Source organism: Raphanus sativus, chromosome 9, assembly GCF_000801105.2.
Source record: "Raphanus sativus cultivar WK10039 chromosome 9, ASM80110v3, whole genome shotgun sequence".
Lineage (NCBI taxonomy): Eukaryota > Viridiplantae > Streptophyta > Magnoliopsida > Brassicales > Brassicaceae > Raphanus > Raphanus sativus.
Genome location: NC_079519.1, coordinates 22,852,532 through 22,869,889, shown reverse-complemented (window position 1 = coordinate 22,869,889; position 17,358 = coordinate 22,852,532). Strand labels below are relative to the sequence as shown.

At 36.4% G+C, this 17,358-nt stretch overlaps 1 protein-coding gene, 1 long non-coding RNA gene and 2 other non-coding genes across 5 annotated transcripts; 3 read left to right on the top strand and 1 right to left on the bottom strand.

The window, feature by feature from the left end:
• The first annotated feature begins 989 nt into the window (after positions 1-989).
• LOC130500531 (small nucleolar RNA R41) lies at positions 990-1,076 on the top strand. Its single transcript, XR_008939152.1, has one exon. It is a non-coding gene; the product is annotated as a small nucleolar RNA R41 (small nucleolar RNA).
• A 55-nt stretch (positions 1,077-1,131) lies between these two features.
• Positions 1,132-1,215, top strand: LOC130500540 (small nucleolar RNA Z155). The gene has a single exon (XR_008939161.1). It is a non-coding gene; the product is annotated as a small nucleolar RNA Z155 (small nucleolar RNA).
• Positions 1,216-3,914: 2,699 nt separating this feature from the next.
• Positions 3,915-7,326, top strand: LOC108825975 (uncharacterized). 2 transcript variants are annotated; one of them, XR_001945337.2, is made up of 6 exons: positions 3,915-4,368; positions 4,899-4,966; positions 5,162-5,403; positions 5,517-5,585; positions 6,491-6,680; positions 6,770-7,326. It is a non-coding gene; the product is annotated as an uncharacterized LOC108825975 (long non-coding RNA). The 2 variants fall into 2 exon arrangements; XR_001945336.2 differs by having other exon boundaries at positions 6,756-7,326.
• Positions 7,327-12,121: 4,795 nt separating this feature from the next.
• On the bottom strand, positions 12,122-14,586 carry LOC130499455 (uncharacterized). The gene is made up of 3 exons (XM_056993537.1): positions 13,783-14,586; positions 13,144-13,687; positions 12,122-12,493 (listed from the first exon to the last, which is right to left on the bottom strand). Exons 1-3 carry the CDS (start codon positions 14,549-14,551, stop codon positions 12,160-12,162), a joined length of 1,647 nt encoding a protein of 548 aa, XP_056849517.1. The 5' UTR covers positions 14,552-14,586; the 3' UTR covers positions 12,122-12,159.
• Between the last annotated feature and the right edge of the window lie 2,772 nt (positions 14,587-17,358).

The following is a 17,358-nucleotide window of genomic DNA, read 5'->3' as shown; positions in this document are numbered from 1 at the left end:
CAGAAAGGAGATTGTAGTTCAAACAATCCACTATGAATCTAAAAATAAAGATTGACAGCTCACTGTTTAAAACGAAGATAATCATTAACGTCAGCGACTCAGCGTCTTGCACGTTAACCATCTTCTGTTTAAACATTTTAAAAACTTCAAAGAGAGAGGTAGAGAGAAATTCCTTAATTTCTTGTTTGTTTCTGTCATTAATTATTTCATGAGTAGTAGATGATTATTGCTACTTTAGTTTCTTCTCTGTTATATCAAATGATTATTGTTATTTAAATGTTTCTTTGATTTCTTTCCTCCAAAATGTTTTTTTGAGCCTATAGAATATACATCTTTCTTCTCATATTGAATTCAAACAAATACAATACTAATAAGCTGGTCTCATCTCTCGTAAATCCATTTGGTTGATTTATAATAAATCTACTTACTTGATTTTGAAATCTTATTTGAATTCTTATGAAATCCATTTATTTGATTTTACAATCAGTGGATTTATCAAAAAATTCCAAATCTGTTGAAATTTCTAAATCCATTAAAATACTAGAACCAATAACCCCCACTTAGTTTTACTTAGTTAAAATATCGAATTATTTTATTAAATTTGATAAGTTTGATTTTAATACAAAACCAAAATTTTTAATCAGACTAATTTGGTTAAAATTCGGATAATTTGTAAGATTTGATTAACTCGGTTTAAGCAATAAAAACGCCAGGTCATACCTGAAACTTTAATAGGCCGAATATGAAACAATTCACAAGGCCCATACTGTTGATTTGGGGAAAACCCATTGGGCCCAACTCAATAATTCCCTAACGTAAACCCTAGCTAGCTACTTCCATCGTTGTATATATGTCCCCTAGTAACCGTTCTCCTTCTCCACTCTCATGTTTCAAATTTTCTTTGATTTTTTTCAATTTTCTTTTTCAAATTTCGGGATTTCTTTCAATCTTTTGATCATTGATTTTGTAGTAGTAGTTAGTGTTTGGAAGTGAAGGCAGTGATGATGAAAAATCTACCTATTTTATGAGTAAAACTCTGATTAGAAAATTCACCAATGGATCCTTCTGAGCCTTCTTCCATTACAATTTTTTTTATTTTCCTTTTTGTTTGAGTTTCCCATGAGAAAGAGCCAATGGAATGATGATAAAGGTTAAATTCGGAAATATTAATTTATTCTGTCGACCAAAACTCAGACTACAATTATCTGATCGCTTGGCTCTTCTCTCATTCATCAATCTTTTTTATTGTTCTTCAATCATTTACTACAAGAGACTAGCTGAATAATTGGTCTTCCAACTTTTATTTTGTCTTTTGTCAATCACTTTTGGCAATTAGATGAATTAAACTTGTAGGTTAATTCATCACCATCTTGTCGTAGCGAATGTAGTACGCTCTCACCGTCTTCACCAAATCACCGATGTTCCGGTTCAGTAACCGAGGCCAATTAACACATTGCAATTGACCTTTATCCCATTTCTTTCTTTTTAAAGGTTTATGATCTCTGATGCTAATTAAATGTGTGAACATAAGTAACGGATATTGAAAGAACCAACGTCTTATCATAATTAACGTTTCAAGGCCATCTTCTGGGTTGGTTCCAATAATTATGAGAAGACGAATCATATTTTCCTATATCGGTGTTGTTGCTGTTTCCTACTTAGGCTATGATCAGGACTCGATGATTCAAATCCTGGATTATTACTACTGCTCGTTCCCTTCCCTTGGTTGGAAGAAGAAGCTGACGCAATCCCATTTGCTTGTGGTGTGTAGTAGTTATTTATTTATCTGCATGGCACCTCCATGAAGCTGATGTAGCTGTACCCATTTGTCCTAATGGTTCCCTTTCTGTGTATGAACTAGTCTAGGTTGCATAGGTGGTTGTTCTTGTCTTTCTGTGTGTGTGAGTTACATGCTGATGGGTGTATGTAGAGAGAGGGATTGTTCGTTTGATGCTTGCCATTGCATTGAAGAAACAGGAAGCTTTACTCATTCTAGCAGCAGGGCCACCAAAGTGGTTTTGCCTTGAAAATGGATTCCAAATCACATCTGATTCATTAATGTCCAATCCCTCTCTGCAAAAATGGAATGACAAAACTTACTTCACAAACAGAATAAGAAAATCAGTAAACATTAATTATCATCTGATTCATTAATTCATTAATGTCCAAGGTGGACTTTGAGGGTGTGCATCACAGAAAACTCACCATTCCAGGATTGGTTGATGGAGTCCTGGAACCTTCAACTCTTTCTTCAACCTCCTTATATGAGATTCTGCTTGAATTTTGTGTACCAGTTTTTATCAAATCAAGCAGTTTTACCATATTCATCAAATGCAATATTGCTGACATATTCTCAGAAGATACCAATTACAAAGAACCTGCGTTCTAAGTGCCAATTATTTATACTTCAACACAGTGAGATTGCATTACAACAATACAATGGCAAGTAAATAAATCTAGTACCTTCAGGATTAGAAGTAAGACACTTATTTGCTCTTCCTCCTTTGCAGCTTGACTTAACCATGTTGTAAGAATCAAAACCCCTCCTTTCAACAAAGACCTGTGCACAGAGATAGAAAATGAGATTACAAAATTACAAAATACAATAGGATAACAAGTGAGAGAGAATCTTCAGTTAGTACCAGATCAGCACAGAAGAATCTTGTATCTGCATGATCCATTCCATTTATTTCACCTGGCCTACAAATGTCTCTTCTTTACGCAACAGGAAAAATATATATTCTCAACAAAGGATTTGTCTGAATTACTGATGCTAGGTGGAATATCCTCCTTGGACATAAGCGCTACTTTTTTTACCTTCACCCCAACTTATGGATGATGCCTCCGGATCCATATAGAGTTCAAGGGAACGGGATCAACCTAAGGCATGGCACTGTTTTTTTCCGGAACACCATCAATTGAGTTACAACAAAATCTTGAATCTGCAATTGATGGATTCAACAAGTCTCTTGGCCTCTTTCCTGAAATATTCACCAATTCAACAGATATGAGACATAGGCAACAGTATTCAATGCTTGTTTTAAGGAACACAGAGAGGACCAATGATTTGAAACACTATCTGTGATATATACTTTATAATTAGAAAAAAAGGGAAGAATAGATGAAATCATGAAAGAAATGGTGGTGACAAACTTAGACTACCAAGACAAGTATTACTAAACAAACGGAAAAAAATGTTGGAAAGAAACTGACAGGAACTCAAACAGTCCACATGTAAGACTCAAACAATTTTAATGGGCAAAGCGCCAGCAGCCTGCAAAAAAAATGAAAACAAAACAGATAAAATATCTTCAACACACAAACGATTACTCGGACGAAAAATAAGTGATACAAGAGCCAAGTATCAAAATATCATTAACACAGAAGATGCAAGATGATTTACTAGGCATAAGAAGTGATACAAGAGCCAAGTATCCTTCATCGTATAAACAGTTCAAAATCATCAGCGTTACACTACGAACCCACATTGACACATCGGCTCAGCAATTAAAATTGTGAAGATAAGTTTGAATTCAATACCCCATTAGAGAAACTACATTACCCATAAAGAAAAACACAGTAAACAGAGAACTAAACGGTGCGTTTTAATTAAAACGGTCATTGAAAAGGCTAATCAAACCAGTAACGAGTAAAAAGTGCTTCAAAAGGTTTTCCTTAACGTATAAAAACATTAAAACGCAGCGTTCTGATTGATTCAAATGGAAATCTATTATTATTACACTACTAAAAGGAAGATACGGAGCTCTACGAGAACAGTCACGTCACTTAATTTAATCGACCAATAGCAGTGGAGGTAAGTGGCCACGTCGGACAAGAGTTTGTGTATCTGGACTTCCTGATTTTACAACAGGCCATTTGTCCATTCATAATTTTCCAAAGCCCACAACCATTTCCTACCGTTTTTCTTTTGCGAGACCCTTCCTCTTCTTACCTTCGTTCTTCATCCTTTTCAAAATCGATCAATCCTCTTCCCACACCTAATGCTCTTTAATCATGGAGTTAATGGTGTCTCTTCGGTTTCTCCTTCCGATTTCTAAAGATCTTTTGCGTTTGCTTCATCTAGGATCCTTTATAAATAGCACCTTTGGGATTTTATATTTCAGAGGGTTTTCCCTCTTGACCCATACTCAAAAGAGAAGCTAAAAAAACCCTGATGGTTGCACATTCATCAACGGCTCCGGCTATTCTATTCTCTTCTTCAACGACATTCTTCCCTGAGGCGAGCTGAAGAAGACCGAATCTGAAAGGCTCCTAATTGGTCTTGAGATGATGTTGATGAGAAGAGGAAGAGAGAAGCTGATGCTGCTGATTCATAGAAAAGAAGGAGATCAGCTTCAGCGCCCTCAGGTACATTTTTAACCTTCTATTTTGCTTTTACTTATTTGATTAATATAACTCTGTCTCATTGAATACACGTTTGAATCATTGACAGAAAAAAACACGCTTCTGTGTAGTGATTGTTTTGTGATGAGAGTTTTGATTTGATGAAATCCCCTTCGTCTGATCTGTTCATGAACCAAAGAAAAAAAAAAAAATCTGCTCGGTCGTTTGTCAATTGTTACAATTGTCTTAGCAAAACAAAGTTCCAATTCACTGTGGGGTAGCATGATTAAGAAAAAGTATATAAGCATGATTCCTTGACAGTTTAAGTCATGTATTAAAAAGCTGAAGCCTTTGGTGTGCTGATGGAATCCTTTAGATTGCAGGATGTTAAGTTTAGATAAAAAGCCGCTTATGATTTGGTTTCTATACGTGATTGGAAATATTTGATGCAGAATTTGTGTTTCAGTAAGCGACCTACATATAGTTTAATCTGGTTCTGTGATGCAGCACTGATTGTGAACCATTTTTAACGAACTTCTTTATTTTGTATTCAGCTTGTGAGTTAGAAGCTGCTATGGACTTTGTACCTCATGAGAGCTGCATTCTTCACCATGTACACAAGGTGAGTGGGGAAGTTAATATGTATATCTCTGTTATTCTATGGTTTCAGTCATGTTTTGCTTTCATAATGGAAACAAAAATCATTGATTTTCCTAACAGTTTCTTGATCTCAGACTGAAAAAATATAATAACCAAAAAACTCTTTTATGTTGTTTGTGATCTTCTAACGACTTGACCCTCATCTATGGCTGTGCAGAATTCCTTTTTTCATGGGTTTATCCCTGCTGCTCATGCCATCAGTACGGTGCTTCTCTACGAACCGGTAAGATCATCAAAGTTGATCGGTTTGACGTCGAGCGATGCACAAATATATACAAGATTACGGATCATCCTTTTGTTATCTGTTTCATCCCCCCACCACTGTTCATGAAGTCCTTACCGCTGCCCCTGTCATTTACCTTCAGAAGTTCATGCTGAGAGAGCTCGACCACCTCTAAGGTTTAGCAAAAACTAATTTAGAACGGCATTGGTCCATATTTTGCTTCACAAGTCTACAGAAAAACAATCACTTACATTTATATACGCGTCTGAGATTTTTTTTTCTTTTGTAGATGTTGTATGCCAAATAAGGTGTCCAAGGTTCCGCTCTTTACAACGTCACCGCAACTAATCGATCTATGGTCTGTTTTCTCATTGACCCCTCAGCCCTCATCAAACATTTTGTAGCTTTGATTTTCACTTATTCCCTTATTCGTCATAATTAAAAAAAAATTAAACAAATTTTGACTTTGAGTATATATTTAATTTTGACTTTGAGTATATCTATACTATTAAAGTACAAGCATGTTTTGGATTTTTACTCTTTTTACCCTTATCAAAGAATCTTTCTTTTGTATTCATTAAGGGTATTCTGGACATTCTGCGCCAGTTTCTTCTTAATTATTTTTTGGTTTGTCATTAATCACCGGTTTCCTAATTTAATTTCGGCCTGCGATTATTTCTTTGTTTGATACTGCATCGATTATTTCCATGTTTGATACTATTATTAACCACCGGTTTTCTAATTCTAAAATTATTAATTTTGACAACAATCATTATCATTTAGAACGATTTTGAAAAATATAAATATATTTTAAACAAATTTCCAACTTATGATCACCGAATTTGTCTTATCATTAGAAAAAATCACAATATTAAAAATACCGGGTTACAAACCGGTAATTCGTTCAACCGCAGGTCCGAGTCGGGTTTCAAAACACCGATCAAAACTATAAAACTGTTATATTGATTTATATTTAAAATATCTAATTCAAAATTAAAAACCTAAAAATACATGTACAATATAGTTTTAACCGAACATAAACCCGGATATAAAACACATATATGAGACGGGTTATATAAATGCATATACAAGACAGATTATATAAATATGATTATATAAAATTTTCACCAAACATAAACCCGCGCTTTGAAAGCGCGGGTCAAAATCTAGTATTTATGTTAAATCTTCTGCTCAAAATATAGTCCTCTCAGCACATATTCCTCATTTGTAACCTAAACTAAGACAACACTTACTCTTTTTCAGGTAACCTCCATCTGAACTCCTCTCAGGACCAAGTTCTACATTGACACCACCATCCCCGCCATTGAAACAACACCTAGCTTGGGTGCAGCGAGAGAGGTTCTTACACGTGTTGAAACCTTGGGGCATTGAAAAGAAAGAACTTGTGACAATTGGTGATCCTCATACCTATCTGTATAGATCCAGCGACCAGGTCAGTATTAAAATAAATAAAAAATTCTCCATGTGAAATCGAGGTCAGTCATTGATAGACTTTAAAAATACTAAGTGTGAGAATTGTAGCTCAAATGGAAAGCAAGGAAGATGTGGAGATGGCTTGGGGGATGTGTAATAACCAACCTTTTCTATGGGTCGTTCCACCAGGCTCTATCCTTGGATCAGCCGGGATAGAGACATTGCCAAATGAAGTCAGTACAATTGTCTCAGAAAGATGATATATTGTGAAATGTGCACAGAAAATAGAAGTACTAAGACATCCTGCAGTGGGAGGCTTCTGGAGCAATGTGAAAGGAGTTCCACTGATTTGTATACCTTTCCAAAGCGAGCAGAAGGTAAACCCAGCATACATAGTACGTGTTTGGGAAATAGGGAGTCAGCTGGAAAGTGAAGTAGAAAGAGGAAAGGTCGAGAGAGCTGTTTAGAGGTTGATTAATAAATAAGGTGCAGAAGCGAAGAAAGCCTCTTTGACAAGTGGAGGCTCCTCATACAATGTATGCTGAACTTAATGTATTTATTACTAAAGACCCATTGATCATATTGAATTATATGGATCAACTTGGTATTGTAAATCCTGTGAGCACAATTTTTTTTTTTTTGAAATAAAAACCAGTTGAAATATGCGTTTATCTGTTTTCAGTTTCCGAATACAAATTTGTGAGTTTCTACAAAATATTTGGATGCAATCTATACAAATAAATCCGGAGAAACAATATACGAAAAAATATGACACTGTCTGTAATCACATCACCGATCAGCGTTCGTGACCAACTATATAAACCAAAAAAGATATACCATGTTATGTTTAGCACAATCACCCCGCGCTCGACAATCTCAGCACCAGAAGTAGAGAACTTCGAAAAGAATGGTGTATATGAAGCAGCGGATGCTGTGAAGGTTGATTTAGTAGGTGGAGTTGCTATACAAAAGGTGTCTCCAGAAAAGAGTTACTTAAGGTGAGTAGTGTGAGTGAATGATCACATTTTGAAATGGTTTTCTCTTTTTTTATATAGAAATGTTGAACTTTTGTAGATGCATCTTGGAGATTGATATAAAGCTGGACTTGGTCCCTCCATCTCTTATAAATTTGGCCGTAATCAAGGGTGACACTACAAGAAAACAAATAATTAACGAGGGCCATTTTCCTCGTTAATTCCTCGTAAAAGGATGTTTACGAGGAATTAACGAGGAAAAGTCTTTCGTCGTTTATCGTCCGTCGTAACAAAGGATTCGTCGCCATTTCCTCGTAGAATAGCGAGTTTTTTATTTCCTCGTAAAGACGAAGTTAATATTTCGTCGTAAGTTCCTCGCCCCATTTCCTCGTAAATCACTCGCCGAGTTTCCTCGTACAAACCACGCGAAACACGCGTCGTTAGTTACACGTAAGATCCTTGAAATCATATCCTCGTAAATTCGATGTAATATCCTTGAAAGGATTTCCTCGTAAAATCGATGTAGAATCGTTGAAAGGTTTTCCTCGTAAAAACCTCGAAAGCTTTTCCTCGTAAAGACCTCGAAAGACTTTCCTCGTAAAAACCTCGAAAGCATTTCCTCGTAAATTCCTCGGAAACCTTTTCGTCGTAAATAACTCGTAGACTTCCATTTTTCGAATTAATAAAATATTATTTGATAAATATAATAATTATTAATTTAACAAAATAAAAGTATTCAAATATTGGATTTATAAATAAATTTTAAATAAAATTCAAAAGCAACAAAATATTTTATATATAATTAAGTTTTGGATTTTATAATACATAAACCGAAAAAAAAACTAAAAAAACTAAAAAAACTAAGGCTCGTTCATCGCCTCGTAGAATTCCTCGCTCCTCCTCGTAACATCCTCCTCGTTATGTGTGCCCGATGACTCGCCTGGAATGGGATTTTGTTGTTTCATGTTCCTCAACAAAGCTTCCCATTCCGGATTTGTGGACGCTATAACGTCGATGAAGGCTTCGAGTCCACTCACACGGCTCTTGGTCGCGCCCAGCTCGGAACGCAACTGAGTGACTTCTTCGGTCTGTCTCTGAGCATAAGATGATGTCGCTCTCGGGACATCATTGACGGAACCGATCCCCAACGTACGTCCCTTTTTCTTAGGGACAACCTTAAAAACCAAAAAATTATATTTGTTAGTTAAATTTAAAAGGTAAATTTAATCAATTAATAATTAAAAAGATATAATGTTAAAAAATTTACCTCCTCGTAAATCTTATCCACTTCAGTTGTGGATAAGGTAACTGGTAATCCGTCGCCGGACTGCTGAGTCAGCTGAGTCTGGCGCTCCTCAACCCGAGCAATTACGTTGTTGTAGATTTGCTCGGACTTGCCATCTAAAAACTGGCCCGCCTTGTTTTTGTGGGTCCGCTCGTAAAGTTCCGGAAGAGTCGGGAGACGTCCCAACTCTTTGGCCTAAAAACATTTAAGAAAATTGTTAGAAATATATTTAATTATATTAAAAATAATAATTAAATATTTAATTACGTACCATTTTCAAACGGACACCGGCATGTGGTTTTTGGCCCGTAGAATGTAGCATCGGGCCGTTACCGTGCTCGTCTACCGTGTTACGGGCGGCAGCACAAATGTTTGCGATCCTAATGGAGTTAGGATCCTTCCAGTAACGGATGAGGCCATCCCAAACATCCGTGGTAAGCTCAGCGGGTTTGCCACGGGTGTACCCCTTGACGATCCAGGCACCCTTCCAGTTGCAAACCGTGTCCGACAAGCGAACTTGCGCCTTTTCGTAAAACGCCTTCCTCACTCTCTCACTGACCCCGATGGACCAATGATACTTTTGCTGCAAAAAAAATTTAATAATTAGTTAATAAAAAAAAAATTTAATTAATAGAATTACTTACAGCGTAAATCTTGAACCACGTCTTTCGGATGTAGATCGGCGTCAATTTCCAGTTTGGATGCGCCATGGAGAAGTAACCTTTAATCGTCTCGGTTACATCTGTCGCAAGGGAATTGTCAACCCCAAACCTGGAAAAAAATGAAAATTTAAATTATTTAATGAAGTTATAAATTAAAATAATTATTTAAAAAATACACTTACCATAAAGTCCCGTCGGGTCTGTCGGGGTCTATGATTGGTAAACCAGCTCTGCCTGGCATACCGAGAATATCCTCGACAGTGTACTGCGAGAAGGGAACAGTAGGTGGCACCATGAGATTGGAATGAACAGCGGCGGGGATCTCAGGAGGAGCCATCGGAGGAGGCACCGGAGGAGCCATCGGAGGAGCCATCGGCTGAGCCATCGGCTGAGCCATCGGCTGAGGCATCGGCTGAGGCTGAGCCATCGGAGGAGGCATCGGAGGGAAGAAATGCTGAGTCTCGGGAACAGACTCCTGATCCGAAGAACCTGAACCGCCGGCACCTGAAGAAGAACCTGGCGGGTCTAACTGACTACCAGGCTCACCGAATATCTCCCTGTAGTGAGCAGAAAGCATGCGCTGGCGAACCTGCAAAAATATATTTTTTTGAGATTATGATCATCAATAATTAAAAAGCTATCATCAATAATTTAATAATCTATCTAACGAACATAAAATCCGTAAACCTATCTAAATTCTCTAAACTAACCACCTAAATTAACCACCTATCTAAATTGTCTAAACTAATAAAGGGGGCGAGGAAATTACCATTTTCGGAGGAGAGAGGAATGGGAAAGGAGTTGGAGACGAAATGGGGAGGAAGTGGAGAGGAAGTTGGGAGGAATGGAAAGTGTGAGGTTTGTGAGGTTGTATATATAAGTTACGGAGGTCTCGCAATTTCCTCGTAAGTTTACGAGGAATTAAAGAGGCCCGTGTTCCTCTTCCTCGTAAAAACCTCGTAAGCTTACGAGGATATTGCGAGGCCCGTCCCAAATTAAACGATAAATTAGCGAGGCCCGTCTTTTTGTTCCTCGTAAAACCCTCGTAACCTTACGAGGAAATTGCGAGGCCCGTCCCAAATAAAACGATGAAATTTCGAGGCCCGTCTTTCTGTCCCTCGTAAATGCCTCGTAAGTTACGAGTTATTAACGAGGTTATTTTCTAAACCTCTAAACTCTAAACCCCAAACCTTAAACCCCATCTTTCTTATATTCTACTTTATATATTCATAACATATCAAACCTCAAAATTTATAACCACAATTCTTTAACTTCTAATATCAATCTCTTCTTCCTAATTTAAACTTATACAAAATCAAATTATTTATTTAAATATAATCATTTGAAGATTTGAAAATATAATCATTTGAAGATTTGAAAATATAATCTTTTGAAGATTTAAAAATATAATCTTTTGAAGATTTAAAAATATAATCTTTTGAAAATTATAAAATTATTAATGGGGTTTGGAGTTTGGGATTTAGACAAAATAGATAAGAAAGATGGGGTTTGGGGTTTAGGGTTTAGGGGTTTAGACAACTTATCTCGTTAAAACCTCGTAAACCTACGAGGAAATAACGAGGAACTAAAAAAAAAAAGAAAGCCTCGTTAATTCCACGTAAGCTTACGAGGTCGTTACGACGATTTGTGCTTACGTGGAATTAACGAGGCCCGTGTATTTCTTTTTTTCTACTTTCCTCGTTATTTCGTCGTAAATTAACGAGGTTTTCTTTCTAAACCTCTAAAATCAAAAACCCCAAACCACAAACACCATCTTTCCTATCTTCTACTCTTCATATTCCAATCCCAAACCTCAATCTTTTATTTTTCATTCAAAACCTCAAACCTCAACATTCTTAACATTTCAAACCTCAAAATTTATAATCACAATTCTTTAACTTCTAATATCAATCTCTTCTTCCTAATTAAAACTTATACAAAATCAAATTATTTATTTAAATATAATCATTTGAAGATTTGAAAATAATCATTTGAAGATTTGAAAATATAATCATTTGAAGATTTGAAAATATAATCATTTGAAGATTTGAAAATATAATCTTTTGAAGATTTAAAAATATAATCTTTTGAAAATTATAAAATTATTAATGGGGTTTGGAGTTTGGGATTTAGACAAAAGAGATAAGAAAGATGGGGTTTGGGGTTTAGGGTTTAGGGGTTTAGACAACATATCTCGTTAAAACCTCGTAAACCTACGAGGAAATAACGAGGAACTAAAAAAAAAAAGAAAGCCTCGTTAATTCCACGTAAGCTTACGAGGACGTTACGACGATTTGTGCTTACGTGGAATTAACGAGGCCCGTGTATTTCTTTTTTTCTACTTTCCTTGTTATTTCGTCGTAAATTACGAGGAATTAACGAGGTTTTCTTTCTAAACCTCTAAAATCAAAAACCCCAAACCACAAACACCATCTTTCCTATCTTCTACTCTTCATATTCCAATCCCAAACCTCAATCTATTATTTTTCATTCAAACCCTCAAACTCAATATTTTTTTTTTATAATCGAATCACATGCATTAAGTCTGAAAATCAATCATATTAAAACACAAATACATCAATCGGATACATTTTCGTCATCACTAGAAACATCATCATTTTCATTAAACTCGTCTTCAACAGCTTCATCTGTGCCATCGTCGGTAAGATCTTCATACTCATGATTATGCGGATCAATGAGAAGAATGTCATCAATTTGTTGTTCAGGTTCCTCGACTTCATTTATCTGTTCTTCTTGCAATGGTGGTTCTTCTCCACTTATGATTCGTCCTCGAGGTGTAACTTTGATCACGGATAACCAATTTATTCCCGATTCTCTCATCCGAGGGTATGGAAGGTAGCTAACTTGATCTGCTTGTGAAGCTAAGATGAAAGGCTCGAATTTGTTGTACCTGAAAATAAAGAAAACATAGAAGTAAGCTTATTGTGCTCATGTATGCCAAATAAAGAATTTGTTGTACCTTCTTCCACCATTGACATCAACTACACCGAATTTGTTAAACCGAACACCTCTGTTGACGACGGGGTCGAACCACTCACATTTGAAGAGGACGCATTTCAGCTTCAATATCCCTGGAAATTCCACTTCGATAATCTCTGTCAAGATACCGTAGAAATCGGTTTCCCCTTTCACACATATTCCATAGTTACTGGTTGCCCGCTGTCTACCATAGTCATATGTGTGAAAAGTATAGCCTCGTGTGAAATACATCTGTGAAGTGGTGACCTTTACATGTGGAGATTGAATTACTTCATGTAACCACTTAGGATAATCTGCATCGTCGTCAAAATCAACCTGCAAAAACAAAGTGAACGTTAAAATACAAATCATTTATGAATAAAGAGTTTGAGTTAATACCTGACTCTTCAACCACTTTATAAAGTGTTGATCTTTCCTTTTGTCTACGTCAGTTGTGGATATACCAGGAAATGTTTCTTCGACTTGTGAAACAAATAGGCTGTAAAATCACATTTTATATTAATTAATATTTGGCAATTATATATATGTGTTAATTTATATATACGTGTCCATTTATGTTACCTTTCAAAATAACGAATCAATGGATCCTCACAATTAAGTAGAATATAGGTGTGTGCACTATGAGCGTCTTCTTCACTCGACCACCAAACCTCTTTTGATTTTCCACCCAGTCGCCCAATCTGGCTAAAGATGTCTGGAACACCAGCAACTGCGTATGTTGGCGCGACACCACCATCATCATATCTCCTTGGAGCTCTTTTCCGAGTACGTACTTTTGACGCAAAGTAGTACGATGTGAAGTGAGAAGTTTCTTCCGTCAAACTTCCAGCAATTATAGAACCTTCAACCTTTGCAAGGTTCTTTGCTTTTCCCTTCAAATATTTCATGGCTCGCTCATACTGATACATCCATCCGTAATGTACAGGTCCACGAAGCAATGCCTCATATGGAAGGTGGACAGCTAGATGCTCCATTACGTCAAAAAACCCAGGAGGAAATATCTTCTCCAAGTTGCACAATAAGATGGGAATGTTCTCTTGAAGCTGTTCCACGACTTCTACTTTAAGGGTGCGGGTGCTCAGATCCCTGAAAAATGCTCCAATGCCTTGTATATTCCAAAAACAATTATACACATATTAGTCATATATATTTCAAACTAAATCATTATATATAAAATAACTGCAATAATAAATATAGTACCTGCAAGTGCTTCATGTACGTTTGTAGGAAGTAGCTCCGCAAAAGCAAAGGGAAGTAGTCGTTGCATAAAGACATGACAGTCATGACTCTTCATCCCAGAGAACTTTTGACCCTTTTCAACGCATCTAGACAGATTTGAAACATACCCATCAGGGAATTTCACTTCTGATGCTACCCAGTTGAACAACACCGACTTTTTTTCTGAAGACAATCTGAATATCGGAACAGGAACTTGCCCATTGCTGTTTATATGTAACTCGCTTCTTGAGCAAATATCCGGCAAGTCTAACCTTGATTTTATGTTGTCTTTTGTCTTCCCCGGGACATTCAATATTGTATTCATGATGTTCTCAAAGAAATTCTTCTCTATATGCATCACATCAAGGTTGTGGCGCAGAAGAAGATCCTTCCAATATGGCAACTCCCAAAATATACTCTTCTTGTGCCAGTTGTGATGAACACCGTAAGAATCAGGCATATTAGGGGGAACATGCCAATTACCACCACGAGGAACTGTTTCCAAAGCTCCATAGTAATCGAGTTGCTTTTCAGTTTCTTCTCCAGTTAAATATGGAGGAGGAGTGTCTCTCACAACCCTTTTGTGCCTAAACAATGTCTTGTTTCTTCGGTACGGATGGCCAATGGGAAGAAATCTACGATGACAATCGAACCAACTTGTCTTCCTCCCATTCTTCAGTTGAAACGCATCTGTCGCTCCATTACAATATGGACAAGCTAATCTCCCATGTGTAGTCCATCCCGACAACATCCCATAGGCAGGAAAGTCACTTATGGTCTACAAAAGCATCGCTCGCATCGTGAAATTCGTCTTCGTTGAGCAGTCATACGTCCTCTCCCCTGTTGACCACAAATCCTTCAACTCTTTTATCAGTGGTTGCAGGAAAACATCCAGCGACCTTTTAGGATGTTATGGACCAGGTATTAATATGGTCAAGAATAGCAACTCCCGTTGCATGCACATCTCCGGTGGCAGGTTGTATGGCGTAAGAAAGACTGGCCACAATGAATATTGTCTCCCTGACATTCCGAATGGACTAAATCCATCTGTGCATAATCCGAGATACACATTCCGGATATTGCTAGCGAATTCCGGATATACTTTGTTAAAATGTTTCCAGGCTCTTGCATCTGATGGATGTGTCATCTCACCATCCATCTGAGTATGCTCGGCATGCCATCTCATCTTTCCAGCAGTCTGCTCTGATTGGTACAATCTTTTCAATCTGTCTGTAATTGGTAGGTACCACATCCTTTGGTACGGTACCCTATTACGTCCCCGTCCTTGCGGCTTGAATCGTGGCTTCTTGCAGAATCGACATTCTTCTAACTTCTCATCATTTCCCCAATAGATCATGCAGTTGTCGATGCAAACATCTATCATCTCCGAAGGCAACCCAAGACTATACACCAGTTTCTGAATCTCATAATAAGAATCAGCAGACACATTGTCTTCCGGCAAATACTCTTTGAACAAGTCTGCCCATTCATTCATGCAACTTTCAGGTAGATTGTGATCAATTTTAATATTCATCATTCTAGCAGCCAACGACAATTTAGAGAGACCTTCTCTACAACCACTGTAAAGTGGTTGATTCGCCGCATTTAACATTTCATAAAACTTTTTTGCATCTATGTTAGGTTCTTCATCTTCATCATGAGCTACAAATGCATCAGTTACCATATCATGAACCCTATCAAAATCTACCATCTGCTCCTCCTGATGGTAACTAGGTTCATTATGCAAATGAAGAGCAACCGGTTCTTCCTGAAAATTGCTATTACTACTACTAGCTTCATTCTGATCATAATTATTATAACCTTCTCCATGTTGAAACCAGATATAGTAATTTGGCGTGAAACCTCTATTTATTAAATGCTTCCAAACATTTTCACGATTTGCCAATTTCGAATTGTTGCATTTCCGACATGGACAGAACATCTTACCGCTTTCTAGGGCGAGCGGTGTGGAATCTGCTTGATGCATAAATGTCTCCAGTCCCGCAATGTATTCTTTCGTCACTCTCCCGTTAGCATCTCTATGCATATACATCCACCTCCGCAACTCGTAGACATTCCCGGAACCTGACATTTTTTTCCTTTCACGTTTTTCTTTTTTTTTTCTTGTTGGTGTGTTTAAAATGATGTTGAAACTTCCATATTTATAGAAAATTTTCGAATCTGGTAGTTGAAGTTTTGCGATGAATTTGCGAGGAAAAGGTAGGTAGCCAAAAAAAACGTGCTTTAAAATTCCTCGTTAAGTTCACGTATATCATTTCCTCGTAAAGGTGACGTAAATTTACGTTGATTTAACGAGGAAAGTATATTTCCACTTTTCCTCGTAAAGATAATGCAAGCTTTACGTGGTCTTTACGAGGAAAATGTATTTCCTCGTAAAGACCACGTAAAGTTACGTGGGTTTTACGACGAAATTTTCTCTTCGTTAGTTTACGAGGAAATAACGAGGTTTATTTCTTTCTTTGTAAATTCCTCGTAAGTTCCTCGTAAATTTACGAGGATTATATTTCCTCGTTAACTTTCCTCGCCAAAATACTGTTTTCTTGTAGTGTGAGACCCTCGGAAACACGGCGGATATATAAACAAACAAAAAAATAACTATTTAATATCATTAAGCTTCAATGTGAAGTAAGCTTTAATATCACTAGGCACAAGGTAGGTTTTCAGATTCGTGGAATCATAAAAAAAAAAATGAAACACGAAAAGAATGGAAAAAATTCAAGGAAAATGATACAGTCAAATGAGTGGCAATGTAAATTGGCTGAAGTAAAAGTAAAAAAAAAACCATTATACAAAGTCGAATAAGGTTAGGTGGTACTGCAAATATGTAATGATAGGAAGATGAACAAAGGAATTTTTCAAATATGTAATGATAGGAAGAAGAACAAAAGAGTTTGTAGCAAGGATACAAAGAAAAACACAAGAAATTTAGATAACAAAAAAGATTAAATGAAAATCTTTTAGTAAAACAGAAATTTCAATGATATACAATATCAAAAGGCTTAAACGACACAAATGTTTTTTCAAAAAAAAACAACAACACAAATGAACCCCACATGCAACTGCGTAAGTAAATCAAAGACGACAGAAAAATGCAAACTTTACAAATACGGTCACTTGCACACATCAAAATAAAACAACAACTTCGTCAATGACACAATACTCTCTCTGTTTTATATTAAATATTGTTGTACATAAATACTTCATTATAAAATAAATGTTATTTCAGAATTTCGATACAAAATTTATGAGTCAGTTTATATTTTATTAGTTGAAATGTGATCATATGTGTTGGTAAAGATGTTCATATATAAAAAAATATACAAAATTATTTTTTTCTCTGTGTACACAATTTTAAAATGACACTTAAAAATAAAACGGATGGAGTAATAACTAAACTAATATTTTCATTGAATGATATTAGCTATAGAATACTCATTTTAGAAGAGTAGCTTCGTGTAATTCCTAATCAAAATAATTTCTTTAACTTTTATTTTCAAATTAGTTTTTATAAGAAAATAGATGTGAAAGATGAACTAA

Excerpts from the sequence above, each read along its gene's own strand:
- LOC130499455 (XM_056993537.1), bottom strand. The coding sequence starts at position 14,551 with ATGTTGTCGGGATGGACTACACATGGGAGATTAGCTTGTCCATATTGT. Across the intron at positions 13,688-13,782 it reads CGTACATGAAGCACTTGCAG|GCATTGGAGCATTTTTCAGG; the intron begins GTACTATATTTA and ends GGAATATACAAG. Across the intron at positions 12,494-13,143 it reads TTGATTCGTTATTTTGAAAG|GTACAACAAATTCGAGCCTT; the intron begins GTAACATAAATG and ends CTTTATTTTCAG.